This window comes from Artibeus jamaicensis, unplaced genomic scaffold (genome assembly GCF_021234435.1).
Source record: "Artibeus jamaicensis isolate MK-2021 breed Jamaican fruit bat unplaced genomic scaffold, CSHL_Jam_final contig_525, whole genome shotgun sequence".
NCBI classification, from domain to species: domain Eukaryota; kingdom Metazoa; phylum Chordata; class Mammalia; order Chiroptera; family Phyllostomidae; genus Artibeus; species Artibeus jamaicensis.
Window position 1 is genome coordinate 10,297,770 of NW_026521874.1, and position 19,862 is coordinate 10,317,631.

The window sequence follows — 19,862 nt, forward strand, 5'->3', positions numbered from 1 at the left end:
TGGAGAACTGAATGCAACTGACTCTCGGTCCACAAAAGTGATAGCATGCCTGTGTGCCATAGGAAAAGAGAGGGGAAAACGTGGCCAAACCTTAACCACACGGTAAACCCAGACAAGAGGTCTCTGAGAAATCGCAGAGAAACAAGAGACACAGCAACAGAGCCGCCGAGCTCTTGGGAAGCCACGGCTCACGGCCATGTAAGTGTGGTGACGACAAAGGTCTGACAGTAATGAGTCAGAGGCTCGCTACCCCTCCCCCAGAATAATGCTGAGATGCTCCCTGGGGGGTGGCAGTCTGTGATTCGCTGGACCCCAAGGGAACCCAAAATGAACAGAGAGAGCCATAGGCTTGGGCACAAGCAGGAACAGAGAGAAAAGAGCTGCTTCTGCCCCAACCTGCCACCAGGAGGGCCTGCCTTTGTGTTTCCCAAGCATAACATTTGGCTTTCGAAGAGTTTTCCTTAAAAGTGAAGAAAAGGCGCCATGTCCTTGGCCTACCACCTGCTATCATGAGTAGCTTCTCCAGGTCCTTGATGATATAAATTTGGAAGACTGCTCCAATTCCTGGGACGTGAGTGAGGGAGTTTTTCAAGACATTCAGTGCATAGAGCCCTTCCTCGGTGCCCACCAACACCACCTGAGAGGGCAGAAGTCCAAAGGCAGAGCATGAGCATCACTGCGTCGCCATAACAACCCCAAACAGTAAGAGCAACAAAGCCCATACAGTCCTTTCTTTCTTGACCGCAGGGGACTATTGCCAGACACCAGCTGACAGTGTCTGAAAAACATCGTTACCTGGTCGCTGAAGGGCAGTGTGCAGTTCATGTCCAGACGGTCATCACCTTCCAGTTTCAGCAGGGAGTTTCCAAGCAATTTCTTTTCACAAGTGAAAGAAAAAAGGAAAAGGAAAAAAAGAGAAACCTGGTGAGATTGAACCGTTCATGACCAAACCACCTGGACAGACAAAAGCAACAAGGGAGAGCCGTTTAATGACAAAAAGAAAGGCAAGTGAGTCCTGAAACTGCCCAGAAACACACATCTGCTCTTGGCTTGCCTCATATTTTGATCTGAGCTCGAAAGCCAAGATGTGAATCTTATTGCTGTCTCCGGGGTGGCTGTTAATTAGCATTAGAGTTATAAATCTGCTTGGACACAAGTGAGTGAGTGTAACAGACATAGAAAAATTTCTAGGGTAGAAAATAAGCTGAAGCTAAAAAGATGTCACCTGCAAAAGGTTAATAAGCCACATGGAAGGTCCCTTCCCCTCTAGGCTGCAGCAAAAGTGCAAAGCACAGCGTCAGCGGCAAACCAACAAGCTCCTCAGTCTCTTTACCTGAACACATGCAGGCAGAAGCTCGTAGGAGAGGCAGTCAGGGCCCTATTGTACATATCAATGTGGATTTCAGGTGAAAGGCTTACACAGGTAATGATGAAACAGTTCATTAACACAAGACTACACAGTGAGCACAGCTCCTTATCAGGAGGCTCGTGGTTGAAGAATTACAACTGCTAGAACTCCAAGTGTTTATTAGGAGCTAAGAGTTTAAAAAGAGCTGTTTGGTCTTCCGTGGAGAAAAACAGCAATGAGCGATGAGCCCTGTTTATATACGGAAAGTTCTGGGACTGCTGCCAATCAAGACACACCCACATTTCTAACATCTGAAGGATAAGTAGGTTTCAAACCTGCCTACGGAGGAGCAAGTCGTGCGGAAGCGGTTGAGAAGGTCATGAAAAGCCTGCCTAAAGTAGACGTGTCTGATCGGCAGCCTTCCATGCTGCTCCCTGGCCAAAGTGCTTGAAACTCAAGCCTTCAAACTGAATAAACTCATCAGAGTAAACCAGAGAGAGGATTTCCTTGTAAGTCCATTAGCTGCTGTGTTGCCATAACCAAGAGTTGGGTGACCGTGCTGACTCCCCCATTCTGAGGGCCGTGGGAGGAGGACCCACGATGCCCAGACAAGCCCCCTGGGAATCTCTCTCTCTGTCACCACAAAACTCCTGGTCGTCACAGTCTCAAGCCATCACCACTCAGAGAGGGAGCCCGAGGGAGATCATGGCAGCCAGAGGGACCCCCGCCCCCCAAGTCAGCCTGCTTTTCAAAGATAATCTCCAGCGCCCATTTTCATACTCACAGCATCGGCTTCTGCTTTTTCCCTAGAAACTCTCCCACCTGCGACAACTGATTCTAAGGCGGTGACCCAGCGCTGTTTGTCAGGGAAGCTGGGAGCTAGCAAGTAGAGGGTTCTCCCGGGCCAGCAGGTGGTGTGTGGGTGGGATTCCATCTTCAGTATGTATGGGACATCTAGGAGATGGGACAGAGAGCACAGGGTTGGGGTGGACTTCCCCCACTCCCGCCGGGACAGAGGGGCCTGAGACGGCAGAGCTTTAACTGCCAGTAGGAGAGCCGAGGAGGGGGGGCCCCCTTTCCAGGCCCATCCGCCACGTGCTCCTCCCGCCCTTGCCAATTCGCCGAGCCTAGCCGAGCTCTAGGGTGAGGCGCCCCTGCTTCTCCTCACCTGCTTTGGCTGTATTTGCGAGTTCAGAAGCACCAACGGCGCCATGAATAGATACGTCCCCGTCGGGAAGGCACAGCTCAAATTCTTCCACCGGCCTCTGTCCAGCTTGGTGCAAAGAGGAAGGGCAGAAAGAAAAACAAAAGAACAGGAACAGGAACAAGAACAAAGGGGAGAAAAGAGGAAAAGAGAGAGAGAGAAGGCAAGAGAGACAGTGCAAGAGAGACAGTATGCGTGGAAAGAGAGGCGCACGAGAACAAAGGAGGGAAAGGGTGTGCAGAGAAGGCGGAGAGGGAAGATAAAAAAAAAATAAAGTGTGTCAGATGAGTAGCACAGTCAAATTTCTGATGACGATGCGGATTTATGGGTTAGTTGACTGAGGCAGAAGTTCTCGGAAGGTGTATTAGCAGGTGGAATCTTCAGGGCAGCACCCTGCAGGGTCTTCAGAGGGGAGACCTATAGACGTGAGTATCGTACCAATAACCTTTAGCAAAGTCACGTGGTGTTTAATTTTCAAAAATGGAAAATCGCAGAAGGCTTGCAACGCAGTCCGAAAAACAAAGCCTTCACGCCAAGACTGGGAGACCTGGGTCCGCCGCGTGCAATGAAATTCCCCCTGAATTATTAATTTACCTTCTCGGGCTTCGTTGTCATAGATGAGGACCTTGGATCCCTCCAAGACAATGTACTTCCTGTCCCAGCCTAGCTGTCCTCGTTTGTTGTTCCTGGGAAAACAGAGATGGAAAAGTGAACTCAGAAGAATCAGGCCAGAGGAAGGGGTAGGGTGGAGAGGAATTCCAGAGAAGACATCCCTAGAATTCTCCAGAAAACACCAGGAGTGGAAATGGCTCGTGGACTTCCATGCCAGTACAGGGAAGGAAAAACTTCCTTCAACCCTTCCAGGTTCTGTGGTTGGCAGAGAAATCCAACTAGTATCAGACAGAAGAACAGGAGAAAGGCATACAAATTTTGTTTTATGTGGGCGTCTCCACAAAAAAAATAAAAACCAAAAAAAACCTGATAGGCTCAAGTGCTTATATACTAGATTGAAAAAAGAATAGTAATTGTGGAAAAGCAACTAGAATGTACAAGGAGGCCAAAGAAACACAAGCTTTCTCTTGTTTAGCCTTGACTCCCAGTCTCTGGTGATAAGAATGTTTCTTTCTTCCTGGTGCAGGGAGGGCAGCTTTCACAGGGAGTTTTATCTCTGACTTTGAGGAAGGGAAAGGGGAGGTCAGAGTGTCCTTCTTGCACCTGCTGTTTTTCACGTGCCTTTAGCTCAAAATAATCCTTACCCCAGAGTGGCAGATCCGAGGCACCCTTCACCAGCACCTGCCCCAGCCCCAGCCTCAGCCCGAGCGACCCTGCAGCAATACCTGGGCACCTTCATCCACCCTTCCAGGTGCAAGCTGCTGCTGGGCTCCTTGGTCTGGAGACCTGGGGAGTTCATTTTGTCGCGGCAGAAGGCCTCAGTGAAGTGTGTGGCGTATTCAGCTGGCAGGCCACAGGTCGCTGGCAAGCACGTGGAGCACTTGGGATGACACATCACCTGACATTCTAGGAAAAAGCAGAAAACCACCTGGAAACGTGCTCGGCTGATCCCAGACCATTCCTTTCCTCTGCCAGCCAGCCCCCCGTCAGGCCCGCCCATCTGGCCAAGTCACCCGGTAATCCCTCGGCTTCCCCAGGAGCCAGGCCTCTGCAGAGAGAGGAAACGAGAGAGCCAAGGGCTCTCAATGCAATTGTCCTGGCTTCTCCCAGGATGTCACAAGTAGATGTGCAAAGGACACATCTGCACGTCCCAGTTGGAGCCAGCAAGCACGCAGCCTGAAGAGAGGGAGAGACCAGCCTGGAGAAAAGGGGGCTGGAAATCAGCAAAGCCAAGGCATTTTGTACAGCAAGCTGGAGACACGAGCTGAAACCAGGTATAAACTCACTCCTCTAACAGGAGAAAAATAGCATCCTCCCACTAAAACTAAAAGCTTGAGAATGTGCACTCTATGCTAAGGAATTTAATACGGAACAAAACCACCTCCCGCGGACAGACTTTTTTCAGGTGGAGATGCACAGGTGCCCACCGCGAGCACACGACCACTGCTCTTACCGAGACATTTGGACGCCTGGCGGCCAAAGTGCACGGTATCCAGACACACGGCGCACTTCGTGGCTCGCATGTTCAGCCCGACGTTAAATCGGTGAGGAATATTGTGGTGCATGCGCTCCTTTAGACGCCGACTGAATTCTGGAGGAAAAAATTTAAAAATCAGTAGAGTGTTGCAAATTCTACCATCGAGAAAGTGAAAAGGAAGCTTACAGAATGGGAAAAAGTACTTGCAAATCACCTCTCTGACAAGGGACTTATAGTTAGACTATATACTTACAAAGCGATAATAAAATGACAAATCATCCAATTTAAAAATGAGCAAAGGATTTGAATAGGCATATCTCCAAAGAAGATAAATAAATGACCAACAAGCAAATAAAAAGATGCTCAACATCATTTAGTCATTAGGGAAACACAAATCAAAGCCACAAGGAGCTACCAGTTCATGTTCCCTAGGAAGTCTACAATTAAAAATATGGAACATGGGTATTAGAGAGGATGTGGAGAAACTGGAATCACCATATACTGCTGGGGGATTGCACAGCCACTTTGGAACCCAGCCAGGCAGTTCCCCTAAAAGTTAGACATAGGATTATCATATGACCCAGAAATTCCACTCACAGGCATACGCCCAAGAGAATCAAAAACATATGTAGGTACAAAATTTGTACACAAATGTTCATAGCAGCAAAGGAATATTCAAAGTCATGAAAGGCAAGGACCTACATCCAAGATTCCTCTCTCCAGCAAAGCTATCATTTAGAATGGAAGGGTGGATAAAATGCTTCCCAGATAAGGTCAAGTTAAAGGAGTTGATCATCACCAAGCCCTTATCATATGAAATGTTAAAAAGACTTATCTAAGAAAAAGAAGATAAAAATATGAACAGTAAAATGACAACAAACTCACAACTGTCAACAACCGAACCTAAAAAAACCATAAAACAAAAAAATAAATTAAGCAAACAACTAGAACAGGAACAGATTCTCGGAAATAGAGACCACATGGAGGGTTATGAGCAGGGTGGCGGGGGGGGGGGGGGGGCAAAGAATGAATAAAAAGGTACAAGGAATAAGAAGCATAACTGGTAGGTACAAAGTAGACAGGGAAAGGTTAAGAATAGTATGGGAAATGGAGAAGCCAAGGAACTTATATGTATGACCCAGGGGCATGAACTAAGGTGGGGGAATGATGGGGAATAAAGGGAAGAAAAAAATGGGACAACTATAATAGCATAATCAATAAAATATATTTAAAAAATAAGGAAGGAAAGTTAACATGATACAACATGAGTGAACTTTAAAGACATTCTGTTAAGAAACATAAAAAATAAATAAAATAAAATAAATAAAAGAATCGTCCTGGCTGATGTGGCTCAGTGGATTGAATGCTAGCCTGAGAACCAAGGGGTAGATGGTTTGATTCCCAGTCAGGGCACATGCCTGGGTTGTGGACTGGGTCCCCGTGGGGATTAGGTGAGAGACAACCACACATTGATGTTTCTCTCCCTCTTTTGAAAAAAAGCAAAAGAAATTAAAAAACAATCACAAAAGAAAAAGAACATTATACCATGTGGGAGATAGCCAACATACTGAAAATATCCAAATCAATAAAGTTATTACTGGTGAAAATGAACAAAAAATTAATAAGATTGATTTTTTCCCCTTTTCATAGGCCCCCTTCAGTAGTGACCTAGAACTAGTTAAATAAAGAGAAAAACTAAGGATCCACATTTCTGAATCCAAATTACATTCTCCGTATAACATCGTCCCCTCCCTGTACCACAGAGTTGTGAGGAATAAACGGTGTGTACACAATTAAAACTTTAAGGTGCAACGCGCCCGGGGCGTGCTTAGAGGATCGCAGACGCCTCAGGCAGTCAACTCTGTGCGGCCATGTCAGTGGACACCGGAGCCGAAACCATTTCTTTCTGTGTTACAATCACCATTTCGACAACTTTAAGAGTCAAGTTCTTTGACTGACTCAGACTTACACAAACACAGGAAACAAGATGACATCATCATTTTAAAAAATGCCATCCAGATTTACAGCTAAAGTTGGTTTGATGGTGACGCCATGAGGCTAACCCACAGCTCTGCCCCACTCTCCCTAAGACTCCCCAAACCATCTATCTTCTTTGGCCTTTATTTTTAAGTCCTTTTCATCTCTGGGTGAATAGAGTACTTCTGAAACCACAAAGGCAACTCCTTACACTGCTGGTAGGAATATAAATCAGCACAAACTACCAACACTCAAAAAGCACATAACCGTTAACCCAATGATCCATTTCCTAAGAACACACCCTACAGCCATAACACTCACAGAGGTGCAGGGCGTTCACGGCTGGGTGCGTATGGTAACAAGCAATTAGGAGTAACCTATGTGTCCATTAGCCGGGGCCTGGTTTAGTAGGCGAATCACAGACTCACCGTGGAACACTATGCAGCCCTTGAAAAGAATGAGATCCATCTGTGTGTGTTAATAAGAACCACTCTAAGATAACATTTTAACTAAAAGAAGAAAGGTGTTTTGTAAAGTGTAGCATAGTGTGGTCTGATATTTATTAAAAAAAGAGGGCTGAGAAAATATGTTTACTTTCTAATACTTTTAAACATATAATTACATAATATAAAATATATGAATGATATAGACATGCAGCTCCATGCAAAAACTTGCTGGATGAAGACAATGGTTGACTCTGAGTAAGGGAACTAGGATTGGTGGGGGAGGGAGGAGGTGAGAAGACTTACTTCTCACTTTTTATCCCTTAAAATGATTTATCATTTTTACCATATGTCTGCATTTCTCAGTTGATGAAAAAAAATGTCAACAAAACTCCAACCGCCACTTGAGAACATACCCTCTGGAGTGGAGGATTCCTTTCGGCGGCTGGACGGTGGGGCGAGCAGGCTCATGGCACTGGGCTGGTGCTCAGGCGACCGCACGATGGCAGACATGGCGATCTGCTGCCTCGCGGTGGCTGGAGTAGACGGGTGCGGGTGGTCTGTGGCTTTCCGGTGAGCAGCTGGGAAGAGAGCAGCCCAACACCGTTTGGTTAGCTGAGTCACCAAGAGGCCCCAGCCAAGTGGACTGCCCCTGGATTATCTTTCAAGGACCGCAAACCAAAAGGACACACACTGTACCAAATCAGCAACACCAAGGATGCCATGAATTTTTCAGACTTGGGATGTCTGGACTGAAAGCTTACGGGCCTAAATACAGATGCTGAGCTAGTCCTGAACGGTCTCCTTGAGATGGGTCATAGAGAGTCAGGCGCCCCTACCTTCCTCCCGGGCGGACCGGAGCTCAATGCGGGTCTTCTGAAGGGCTTCCTCTAGCTCTGCACAGCGAGCTTTCTCCTTCTCCAGAGCCACCTTCAGCTCATTGTACTGCAGAGGAACCTGTGTGGGCAAAGCAGGGTCCTCTTTCCGTCGACTAAATAAACCCTAGCAATGGAAACAGAGATATCTCCTAACTCCTGGAAACTGGCACTTTAAACTAGCTAAAGGAACTCTGACTCAGGAGGAGCACACCACGAAAGCCAGGAGCATACTCACTGTAAGCAGATTTAGTAAAAATGGCATGTGAAGGGGGAGGGGGAGGCTGAGCCACAGCCCATTCCAGCCGGCTGGAAAAAAAATAGGGGTGCGCGAGTTTTCACGGAGAGGGCTCAGAGATGCTCGAATTGCCACCACCTCTTCCTTAAGCATTCCCAGGGAGAGCCATTTCCTCAAAAAATGGAAGTGGGGGATGGAATTAGGATAAATGGCTCGGAAATTACTCTTGCCTTGAATTGTCTTAAGATTCTTAGTTACAAGACACAGAGATGAGTGTTTTTTTTAAAGGAAGCAAAAAAAATTAATGAAATGCTAAAATGATGTCAAAACAAGGGGTTTACTCAAAAAATGCAAATGGAAACATGTGTTGTACATGGAAGAAAAAAAGAAAAACACAGTGAGGCAAAAAAAAAAACAAACAAAAAATGGAAACACCCTGACTACATCAAGTGCCATAATCCCAAAACAGCCCACTGCTAAAACAAAAAAAGGTAAATATCATAAGCATAACAAACACAAACAGTCACACAGTGTGCGAGAAACACCTTCCCCTGTGGGCACCGCGTGGAAGGAGGTGCTTCCACGTGCTGCTCTTATCCCCTCATTGTCACTACAGCATCGGGGGACGTCCAGACCAACTGCCTACGTCAGACCTATCCTCAGTATCCCCAGTCACTTCCCAGGCACTTTCCTGTGAAAGCGCAGCCACTGCTTCTCGGAGGAGGAATTGGAAGGTACTTAATTCCTTAGAGACCTTTTCAAACTGAGAACACTTGGCCAAACCTAGTAAGAGGGCTTCAGCGGTTTAGGGAAGTATGTTAAAAGAAATTAATAAAGCTTATTAAGTTACTTAAGCTTATTAAAAGAAATCTTCCCATAGGAAACCTGCCCATAGTTGGTTGGGGATTTTTTTTTTTTTGGCTATTTTTTAATTTGTCTGCTACGACTTTAAAGGGATGGTATAATTGTCAGGCATTTTAGGCAGGTCACTTCAGCTCTCTGGGCCCCCGATCTCTTCACGAGCCAGTCAGAAGGACTGGGCCACATGATTTCTGGTCTTTCCTGGAGTCCCAAACACGTGACCTGTAATCTCTCTAGAATACCACACTTGTGGCCCACTAACCCCTCTGGAGTCCCGTACACGTGAGCTGAGAACCCCTGTGGAGTCCTGTACGATGGCCTGTGTATAAACCTTTCCCCCTGCTATCCCACCCCCATTTCCTAGGTTAAAGAAAAAAACAAAACAACAAAAAACAGAGACAGGCACCACAATTTTAAAGGCCATGAACATAAATTAGTTTGTTACAGAGCTGATAATATCCTCTCTTTAAGAGCTATTCTGATTATCTCAAAACCTACATTTTGACCCAAAATAAAATCAGAAAATGAACATTTTGTTCTCTCTGATTTTCCTCGGATTGTCTATCACTGTGGTTTTCACTGAACCCTCACGATCAGGTGACATGTCAAACCCCCACTTTCCCAACATGCTGACCCACCTTTTTCTTTTTCGCAGGCTGGTCCATTTTGGCTTGCAGAAAATCGATGAGTTTGGTCTGTTGAGAAATAGTGCCTTCCATTTTCACCTTTTCATGAGAATAAAGAACCTAAAATTTATGAAAACAAACATAACCTCAAACACAGAAAGAACTATATTTTTAAATTTGGTACTTCAGGAAAAAAATTAAGTGTTTAGGATATTAGCATATAAAAATTCAACACAAACAGTCTGTCGATATTTATTTACATAGTCCTACTCTTATAGCTAAAAAAAAAAAAAGGTGGGGAGGACAGACTGAGGGGTGGATAGACATGTAAAAAAGTTAAAATAGCAGGCAGTTAATATTAGAATCTCAGGGGTGATTGCTGTAGAAATTTTCCAACTTCTCTGTTTGGAAATTTTCAGGATGAGACATTGGGGAAAAGGGACAACATAAAGATACTGACCGTTTCACCAGATGGTTCTTAGCCATCAGGCTCTGCCTCCACAGACAGTTTTTAAGTAAATTCCCTTTGCCAGTTCTCACCTGAATGTTTTCCAGCTGATATTCCAGATCACTCCTCTCTGTCTTCAGCAGATCAGCCCGATCTAGAGCTTCTTGCAGCCCTTGAGTCAGACGGAAAATATGGTTCTTCTGCAGGTCCATCTGCTGCTGCAGCTTGGCTTGCTGGTGGGAGGAAAGGCCAGAGCAAGGCTCGCTAGCCCCCACAACACAACTTTTTCCCCGCACTGTGCCTATCACCAAACTAATTTCAGGCCTAGCACCAAGTGTTCAGCTTCTGAAATCATCTCATTCCAGAATAACCGACAGACGCATGCACAGTCAGGTAGAATTTGCACAGAACTCTCTGGAGGCCAGCAAGTCCTGGAAGGCAGTCCAGGCTGGCGGAGCTGCCTTCCCAGTCGGAGCTGCAGTGAAGGCTGTTTTGGTTTTTAAGAGTATGGCCATCTGAGTCGGCACCAAAGTCTATGCGACTTAGTTAGTGCCTTGAAAACTAAGTTCCAATTTGTCCTTATTATTGGTTTCAAGATCTCAAGTGCTACTAGGAGAAATCACTTTGTCCGGGCTGTGGGGAATAAGCAAAGGGGAATCACATCGCTTCTAACTTAAGGGGACCTCATTAGGCTGACAGACCCCAATAAGCATGCAAATAGCCACAATAATAGGAGATATTTCTACAGTGTGGGGTGGAAGGGAGAGGAAGATCCCAGATTCCGTGTAAGTGTTGGTAAAACCCAGGAAAAAATTTCAATGCAGTATACTGAAAATAGTTTTGTGCTGGAAATCTCTCCAATTTTTACAATGGAAGTCAACCAAAAAAAAAAACAGAGAAGGCTGTAGCGATACCGGGTTTTTGGCTCCTTCCTAAAATGCTTATTTATAAAAAGCAGGAGAGAACAGCCACCCTGACAAGATGCTGCTTGATTTCATCCAACCCTTGGCTTATGGTCTAACCACACTTGCTGTGGCCCCAAAACTCTCTTCCTGGGCCACCTAAACTCTCTGCAGACTAAGGACAAAGGACTAATGAAGAGCGATACACTTCACCATGGGAGTTTGCCAACAGACAATGGCAATGGCAGTGCTCTCAGACCCAACAGGCCGAGAGCTACCGACCACCTCAGAATCTGCTGACCTTCTTCGTCACACTTCACTCCCCACCATCTCTGCTTTCTGCCCTCCTCTTGACAGGCATCGCAGCATACGGCACAGGTGGCAAACACAAGGCCCGAGGGCTGAATCCAGCCCTCCACCTGGTTTTATCTGGCCGGGCACCAGCAGCAGCACCAAGCTCTCGCCTAACTGTTAAGGAGTTCCGTTTATACAGTCCTAAAGTTACATTTGGCCCTTTGAAGGCAACTGCGAGGCTGACGTACCCCCACCCCCGGCCCCGGTGAAAATGAGTTTGACACCCTGGCATGAGGGAACAAACCCAGGCTTTGGAACGTTGGAGACCCTGGTTTAAATACTGATAGGAACACTTATCAGTCATAGGACACGGGCAGTTCCTATTGCTTCTCAGGGCCTGTTTCTTCATCTGAAAATGGGTATAAAACACGTGCCCTCACTGGGTGACACACTGAGTACAGGGCTGAGTACGTGGCAGGTGCGTCATGCATTTCAGTTCTACTGCCCTTGCTCTACTCCCTCCTTCCATCCAGCTCAGGTGCTCCCCTCTCTCTCCCATCCGCCTTTCCTGTCCCTACGGACTCTGCCGGTCTCTCCCCTCTCACTCCTCCACAGGCAAGAGATACCGTTACTAACCAGAGGTCGCGGGGCCTGTGAGCCAACCTAGAATCTCTGAATCAAACCCTAAAATAAAAAAACAGCAAAGATAACTTCTTCGAGGGAGCTATCTACGCCCTGTAGCAGGAGTGGCTTCTTCTGCAAACTGCCCTCTTTTGTTTCTTCCCACTATTTTAGGACAACATTAATAACTAGGAAGGAAGGAGAGAAACAAGGGCTGGGCCTAAGAGTCTGTCTGGTAGCAGCCAGGCCCAAGATTTTTCTAGAAAAAAAACACAGCAACCATCTCTTAGATTTCCAAGAAATAGGCTCCTTATTTACCATAACAGAACACAAGAATGATATTTGTGATCAATGAACATTTTTCAAAACCATTTACCTGCTTCCCACAGAGAGGCAAATGGAGGCTATTCCTGGTCAGTCTTAGACTAAAAGGAGGGCTTTAGTTATGTGCTTAGGTCTGTCCAACAATTTTACGAGGGTGACATGAGACTGGGAGGAGTGTGAAGAATCTGGATGGCAGAAACCAGAGCGTGTAAAAACCCTCGTGGTGGAAGGATGGAACTTTTCACCTAACAAGAGAAAGTTCAATAGGATGGTATTTTTAAAAACTTCACCTGAATACATACAGGACATAAAGATGTAAAAAAAATAATGATAAAAAATTTTTAAAAACTTAAGGAAGCACAGGTGGTGACTTAACAGACCGACAGGCAGCAGGGGCTCCCCGAAGAGCCCTGGTCGCCGGCAGAGGTTTAGGAGTCCTCACGGGAGGGGACGATGCCCCGCTGTACTCCACGTTGTTCGGACCACGCAGACTCCCAGAAACTCTCTTTGAGAAGAGAGATCTACCAGAGAAGAGCATCGCTTCACTTAGAAAAGACAAGGGGGTTTGGAGTGGGGGGAGTGACTTAACTGTCACATTGACCACCCTGGAGATAATACGAGTAGTTACTTCACAGAAGTGTCGCAAGGACTATGTGAGTTAACTCATATGAAGTACTCAGAAAGGCACCTGGCTGGTAGTGAGCGTTAAACATTAGTTATTTTGGTTAATAATCAAGTAATCAATATTAATCTGCTATTTTAGTTGGAAATATCAAGCCACTCTCTATTTGCAAATGTTTCAACCTAAAAAACCAGTGGAAGTTATAAGCTTCCATTCAAAATAAGAAAAACTAGAGTAAAAATTAGAGTTGCTGGAAAATTGGGTTGGGCTGTCCAAAGTCACTGTATTTAGGCCAAGGATCAATGAGACCCACCTGTGAGGCATGTTGGGGAAGGGAATCTCTAACTTGGACGGAAAATCAGTTTGACCTGGATTAGCAAATGGACTTTCGTCTTTGCCGTTATTTCCAATGGAATAACAGTGGCTGTAAAGTGTCGCATAGAGAAAAGCACCTGAGGCCATGTAGGGCCCAAGAGGAAAGATTTGGGAGAGAGACCCACAAGTAAAGTCTGCCAGGGGTGGTGAGGAAAGAAAACAGCGATGCCAAGTGTTGAGGATTCAGACTACATGACTGACACATAAAAGTTCTTTCTGTCTCTGAGACTCTGATTCCAGCCCCACTAACGAGTCTCTATACCTAAGGACAAGGACAACTGGGTTAAGCCCTTGGTCACATGCTTGCAGGGTGCACACCGCAACCCAATTCAGGCCAGTGAAGATCGTGCTATGTTTCATAATGGTTTCAGCTGTCAGTGAAATCTGCCTCCAACTCAATGTCAGCCAGATGTCTGCGCTCCAGAATCTATCTGTGAGGCACGGCCTGGGAGGCTGCAAATGTTCTCATGCGGTTTCGAAGTGAGACCGAGGGGACCAAATAGGGGTTCCCGTGTCTATTCCCTGCATTGCCACTGACTCACCAGGTAACCTTGGACCAAAGTACTGAGCCGTCAGGGCCAACTCTCCTTCCTCAGAAAGAAAACAGGACAGGCGACATCATCGATTATTTCTGTCCTTTCTGTTTCCAACATGTGCCTGACGCGGGGACATCGCCTATTCATTCCGGATGAGAGACCCGAATTCTCCATCTGACCACCAGGTAGACTTGTGAATTTCTACTAGAGTGTTCTCAGTGCTGCCTTTGGTACACTTCCCGCCCGTGTATAAATATATGTAATTAATTTTATCTAAATCTTTTATATACCTTGTACAGATTATATATCACGTGGCGTTTAACATTCTAACCGTTTTTAAGTGTGCGGCTCTGTGGCCCTGAATACAGTCATGCTGCTGGGCAGCTGGGACCGCCGTCCATTTCCCGAGCCTTCCCAAACTCTCAGCCATATTTTGGAAAGTATTATTCTATCAAACATCCCAAAATCGTGTGCAAAATCTTCATCACATTTTTCGAACAAGGGCAAGCAGTATTATTTCTACCAGCCGAGCCTCTGGGAGCTATGAGTATCATACAATAAAACATCCACTAAGCAGAATAGGCACGCTGTTAATTGAAGTGTCAGGTCACTATGAGTTAAACAGAACACTTAAATGTCTTCTTTACAGTGCATTTGTCCTGGTTCGCCAAGTCTAACGAACACAGCAAAACCCACTAGAGATTCAACATAGTGGGGTTTGCTTGGGACGGAGAAGTAGTTACCACTTCAGCAATTTCCAGATTTCTGCTAATAAATATAGGAACTGGCAGAAGGGACAGGTTTAAGAGGTCATTTGGGCTTTTCATTTTATGTCTCAATCTCAGGGGATAATTTTTTTAATTGAATTAACCAAATGTTCAAGTCCTCATGAAATCTGTTACTCAGCATAATCTGTACAAGTATCTACAGTGTGCACTGAAGCTATTTTGCATGGATGTTCTAACAGCCTAAAAACTTAATATACTTTGGACATTGAGAACAATTTAACTCGATATTCACTTGCCATCGCCCACATATTTAGCAAACTTCCACTGGGAACACACTTGCTGTGGGCTCCATACTCCGTGAAGTGCCATGTGGGAGGACACAAATGACAGCCACCCCCTGGCCTTCGTGACATACGGTTTTTTAATTTGCTAAGTCCCGTCAACAAAGTCTTTAGTGACCACCTTACTCTTCCTCGACAATTCCAATCACAAAGTTCGAACATCTCATCTGGACCTGACCACCTGAACACAACAAATCCCCACGTTCCAAGTCGCACCTGGCTCCGTTTGACTGGTATTCTGCACTCACCTCCTCCAGAAGCCTTTGTTTGAGCTCACGTTCCGTCTCCAGTTTCTGCTGTAAACTCCGGGCATTCATTTCAAGCATGGCATGTTTCTTCTCCAGGTCGTTGAGCTGGACATGTGGAAAAATCGGCCATGGTACCACATTTAGGAGTGCGGGATGCTAATGACTGTTGCAGATACCCACAAACCTCCACATGTAAATAATCAAGTTCCAAAGGTCAGAACATAAATACTGTTTTCTAGAAGTATACCACAAAAGTCCACGTCAGAGATAAACCTCATAGAGGTCATTTCTATGAGGACAGGAATCATTTGTAAGGGATAGATCATACACATAGCTGTGACGAGTTCCAAAACAGTGACTACTAAAGAATTTCATGATCTGACATGCTCTGGTTAAATTAAATAATATTCATATGCTGAACATTTACTACTTGCAAAGGAGAATATCAGGGGCTTCGAGATAAAAGGATGAACAAGCTGCCTCAAGAATATTGCACCAAGTCACAAAGGTGGAAAGCGGCCCGTAACTAGACACATACGAAAATAATGAAACTGCTTTGTAAGATGTTAATTTTGATATGGAAAGGAGGAGTTCATCCTGAATTACGGTCACCAAGAAAAGATGGCATCTGAATGTCTGGAGTCTGAAAGGATGGGTAGGATTTTGCTATGAAATATTTTAAGAATAGTCAAACAGAAAAAAATATTCTTCAAGTTAAACAAAAAAGCGTTCTCTGATCTCTAAAATTTATTTTCATCATGGTTAAAAAGCCAGTATTGAGGAACTCAGGGATACTCCTGAGTGACAAGCTCTAGCCCTGAATCTAATCATGGTATTTCTATCAAATTCTGGTAAGAAAATAATCGTGGATGTCTGTAAAGACGGATGTCCCTCACTGAGTTATTTATGATAATAAAAAATTGGAAGAAGCTCAAATTTACAGTTGCAAGTGGAATGACTGAAATAGGTGTCTCTATGAAATTGATGTTTTTAGTTACATGTTTAAACAATATTCAAGAAAAGCCCCACTTATGTCATTTAAAAAAAAAAACACTGTAGAGCTGCTTCTATAGTAAGAACCTAAATTTGTAAATGTGTGTGTGCACACATAAACATATCGTGCAAAGAAAAGACTACAAATAAATCCATCAGTATAATAGTGATGACAAGTTATCAGTCGTTTTTTTTCCTTTATTTTCTGCAGTTTCTGTATCTCCCACAAGGACGCCAAATAATTCCCTTTACAATCATGAAATAACAGTGATATGAACACAGAATTCAGATGACTTCATGTGTGTGTGAAAAAGAGTGTCTGTGTGTATACTTCAGATTTCTCTGATCTCCACTTACGTTATCTGTAACACTGAAGCACCTATTTCAAATCTCTTTCAAGACTATTAGATAAAATCTCCGAAACACTGATACATCACTTTGTGAGTCATTTTGTAACACGAGTGAGACGTGGACAGAATGCATGTACTTCCAACGTGAAAGTGCTGAGGGCCAGCACTGTCATGAGACTTATCATGGCCCTGGACTTGGGACGCGGGCAGATGGAGCGGCCTATTACTGCAGTGACCAAGTGATCTTAGTCCTTGTCACCATGCACTTCCCAAGGATGCTCGACATTAAATCCCTGAAGCCTTCTAGAAATCAAGAGCCAGAAAATGAAAGAGCTGTATGCCCAGATCGAAACTCGGACTTCAGGGGCCCAAACAGGGACATGGTAAGAAGTCACTGACTGACCGATGCCGCAGCACCCACCACGCCACCCACCCTGTTGCCTACCAAGGATGTCCCACGATGACACATAACTGTGGGACCTCACTAGAATGAGTAAAAGCGTGTTTATGAAATACACAGACCACAGACTGCATTTGCATTTTTGTCAATCGGGCCTCCTGAAAGTAGGAAGTGCAAGTGTTTTCCTGAAAGGCAGAAGAGACGGGCGCTGACCTTGTCGGAGAGGCTCTCGGCTTTCAGCTTCTGCTCTTTGAGAGCCTGCTGCAGAGCGAGGATCTCGGCCTTGTGCTCCTTCACGGCCAGCTCCACCACCTGGCGCGACTCGGTGATCCGCTGGTCAGCTCTCGCCCTGCCGGAGAAACACAGGCCTTCTTTCAGAAGCCCCATCATCAACGATCTGGAGGAGGGAAGCTGGCCCGTGTCAAGTCCCAATAAGCAACCGAACAGGCTGCGGGCTAGGCAGATGCCCAACCTTGATTCTTAGTTCCAAACTATGTCTTGCTTATTACAGAGCGAAGGTGTGACCCACTTTAGGCCTTGGGTAAAAATACTCTTAAAAAAGTAAAGTTCCTGTCAGTATTCACTAGGAAAGGTTGACTAGGAAAGGGCATTTTTCCAAACGCAACTGGGCTGAATGGAATTTTTCAAAACCGTCACACCCTCCCACGGGAGTAGAAGTGGAATGAGGTCCCACTGAAAGACCTCCAGAGGCAGAGGATCACGGGAGACCCCATTTGAGCAAACATCTCCTCTCCTTAAAGCATATGTAAGACGTTAAGTGGTTTTTTAAAAAATTTTATTTATTTATCTTTAGAGGGGAAGGGAAGGAGAGAAGGAGAAAAAGATCAATGTATGGTTGCCTCTCGTGCAACTGGCCTGCAACCCAGGCATGTGCCCTGACTGGGAATTGGACCGTGATTCTTTGGTTCCCAGGCCCACGCTCAATCCACTGAGCTACACTAGCCAGGTCACATTAAGTGTTTTGTGTGCTCATCAGGAAACAGAAACTTGAATCTGATGAATGTATCTGTCAACGAGGTTAGAGGCAAGAATAACTAGAAGCAAACTGGAAAAACCCCCCCCCTTCCCCAGGGAGGCTCACGTCCTGCCTATTCCGCACCCGGGCAGGTAGGTAGCAAGCTCCTCCCAGGAGCTTCCTACACTACAGACCCCACCTGCCTCGGCCTTCCAGGGTAAACTCAAAGGCCGTCACATCTCCCTCGAACCTCCCCCGGTTTCTCCACCACAAACAGCTCTTCTTGCTCTGCATCCAAAGCACAAACACACCTCCTTCCTGGCCTACCCCACTCTCTGTTTTTGGTGATAAATATTTGAATTCAGAGGTCATCTCCTCCACTGGACTCAGCCTCTTGAAGACAAGAATTAAGAATGAGATTTTACTTCTGCAAACCAAATGATCACGGTTCGATTTCCCATTAGGGCACATGCCTGGAGTGCAGGCCGGTTCCCAGCAGGGGATGCATGAGAAGCAACCATACATTGATATTTCTCTCCCTTTCTCTTTCCCTTCCCTTCTAAAGATAAATAAATAAAAATTTTTTAAAAGAATGAGATTTTACTCACCTCAGTATGCCACATAACACCAAAATGGGGGCAGAGGGCGTTTTATCACTGCCCCTGAAAGTTTACACGAAATATCTACCGAAGCCCAGCCCACAATACACCCCTCGTGTGTGCCTGGGTGCCCCTCAATGCTGAAGCCAGCCTCCGACCACCAAAACTGCCTCTGAAGAACTCGAGAAACAGCTGGGATGGGAGCTGCCCTTGAGGGCAGAGCGAGGGGGTCTGCGTGAATGCGACCAGAACACACTAAGAGGATTCGGGGCCCCAGAGTTCAGAGGGAAGCAAGAACAGGAGATGTTAACCCAGCAGTCCCTCACGTCAGCAAGTATCCTGAGTGAGAGGATATCCAAATAAGGGAGTGTTTCTACCAGTTTCTGTTGAAATTGATGATTCTTATCTTTAGACTCTAATCTTTTCCTAGTTTAACTGACAGTATAGGCTTTAATATCCAACACATTCATAATAGTTGAGTCTCCTATAGTCAAGTAAATGTGGAAAATACCAAAATGTGTCTGACAGAATCCAAATGAACGGATCTTGCTTACGGAGTATCACAGGAAGGCAAGTTTTGGAGGGAGGTGATGTTAGCTAGGTTATGAAGGATGGGTACGATTCAGCGGTGCAGACAAGAAGCCATGGGGCTAACTGTAGCCTGTATGGTACCTTGGAGCAAACTGGAAAAAGGCACCTGTTCTTCAAGACCATTTGTTTCCATCTGTTGGTAAACTGTTCTAATATGTTAGTACTGTTCAAGGAAAACACTTTCCTGCCACGAGCTGTAAGACTGTCCTAGCAAATCTTCAAACCTGAGATGTCTCCTGTGTGAAAGGCACCACCTGAACTATGCAGCACACAGCCTGCATTGTCGTGGCTCTGGCAGGAAAGGGACTCTGTGCCGGGGACTGGAAACAAAAGTGAGAAAGCAGAGAAGGACGCTGCCTGAAAGTATTATTATTCCTTCCTATGAAGAAAGGAAAAAAACCCAGACCATTCTTGCAAAGCAGTTGCTCTCAACTGGAGGTGATTTTGCACCCCTAGGGGTTATCCGACTATGTCTGGAGACTTGTCTGGTGCTACTTACTGGAAGGGCACGGACCAGGAGGACATGTGACATCAGAGAGCGTGCCTGGCAGCTTCCTAGACAAAGGATTATGCAGCCCAAACTGTCAACACTGCCCAGGCTGAGAAACCGCAGGACAGAGGGAAGACCAGTGTTACCCACGAGCAGGACCAGAACGGTGATGGTCTTGAGACATGGTCACAGTGACATGCAACCCGGGGAAAGAGTTTCTACAAAGAAAGCACTGAGACGTTTGCCACGCTCGGACTCCTAGCCCTCTCCATGGAGTGAACAGATACCAGCTAAAGCCACAAAATGCAAGCAACACTGACCACAGTTACAACTAGTGTGGCCAACCCATCCTGGTTTGCCCAA

The 19,862-nt window shown here is 45.6% G+C and overlaps 1 protein-coding gene across 10 annotated transcripts in view; it reads right to left on the bottom strand.

Annotated features, from left to right (window-relative positions):
• The window catches only part of CIT (citron rho-interacting serine/threonine kinase), a 145,718-nt gene that overhangs the window by 15,988 nt on the left and 109,868 nt on the right, over positions 1–19,862 (bottom strand). For 7 of the 10 annotated variants that reach the window (XM_037156201.2, XM_037156198.2, XM_037156194.2 and 4 more), the window contains 14 exons: positions 17,057–17,192; positions 15,101–15,205; positions 10,202–10,342; positions 9,674–9,781; positions 7,901–8,063; positions 7,478–7,642; positions 4,618–4,755; positions 3,890–4,070; positions 3,147–3,238; positions 2,517–2,621; positions 2,133–2,302; positions 1,334–1,378; positions 796–876; positions 502–637 (listed from right to left, as the gene is read on the bottom strand). In XM_037156201.2, coding sequence (XP_037012096.1) covers positions 502–637; positions 796–876; positions 1,334–1,378; positions 2,133–2,302; positions 2,517–2,621; positions 3,147–3,238; positions 3,890–4,070; positions 4,618–4,755; positions 7,478–7,642; positions 7,901–8,063; positions 9,674–9,781; positions 10,202–10,342; positions 15,101–15,205; positions 17,057–17,192 — 1,766 coding nt within the window. The remainder of the gene's footprint in view (positions 1–501; positions 638–795; positions 877–1,333; positions 1,379–2,132; positions 2,303–2,516; positions 2,622–3,146; positions 3,239–3,889; positions 4,071–4,617; positions 4,756–7,477; positions 7,643–7,900; positions 8,064–9,673; positions 9,782–10,201; positions 10,343–15,100; positions 15,206–17,056; positions 17,193–19,862) is intronic. The other 3 variants (XM_037156197.2, XM_037156200.2, XM_037156196.2) reach the window with 3 other exon arrangements.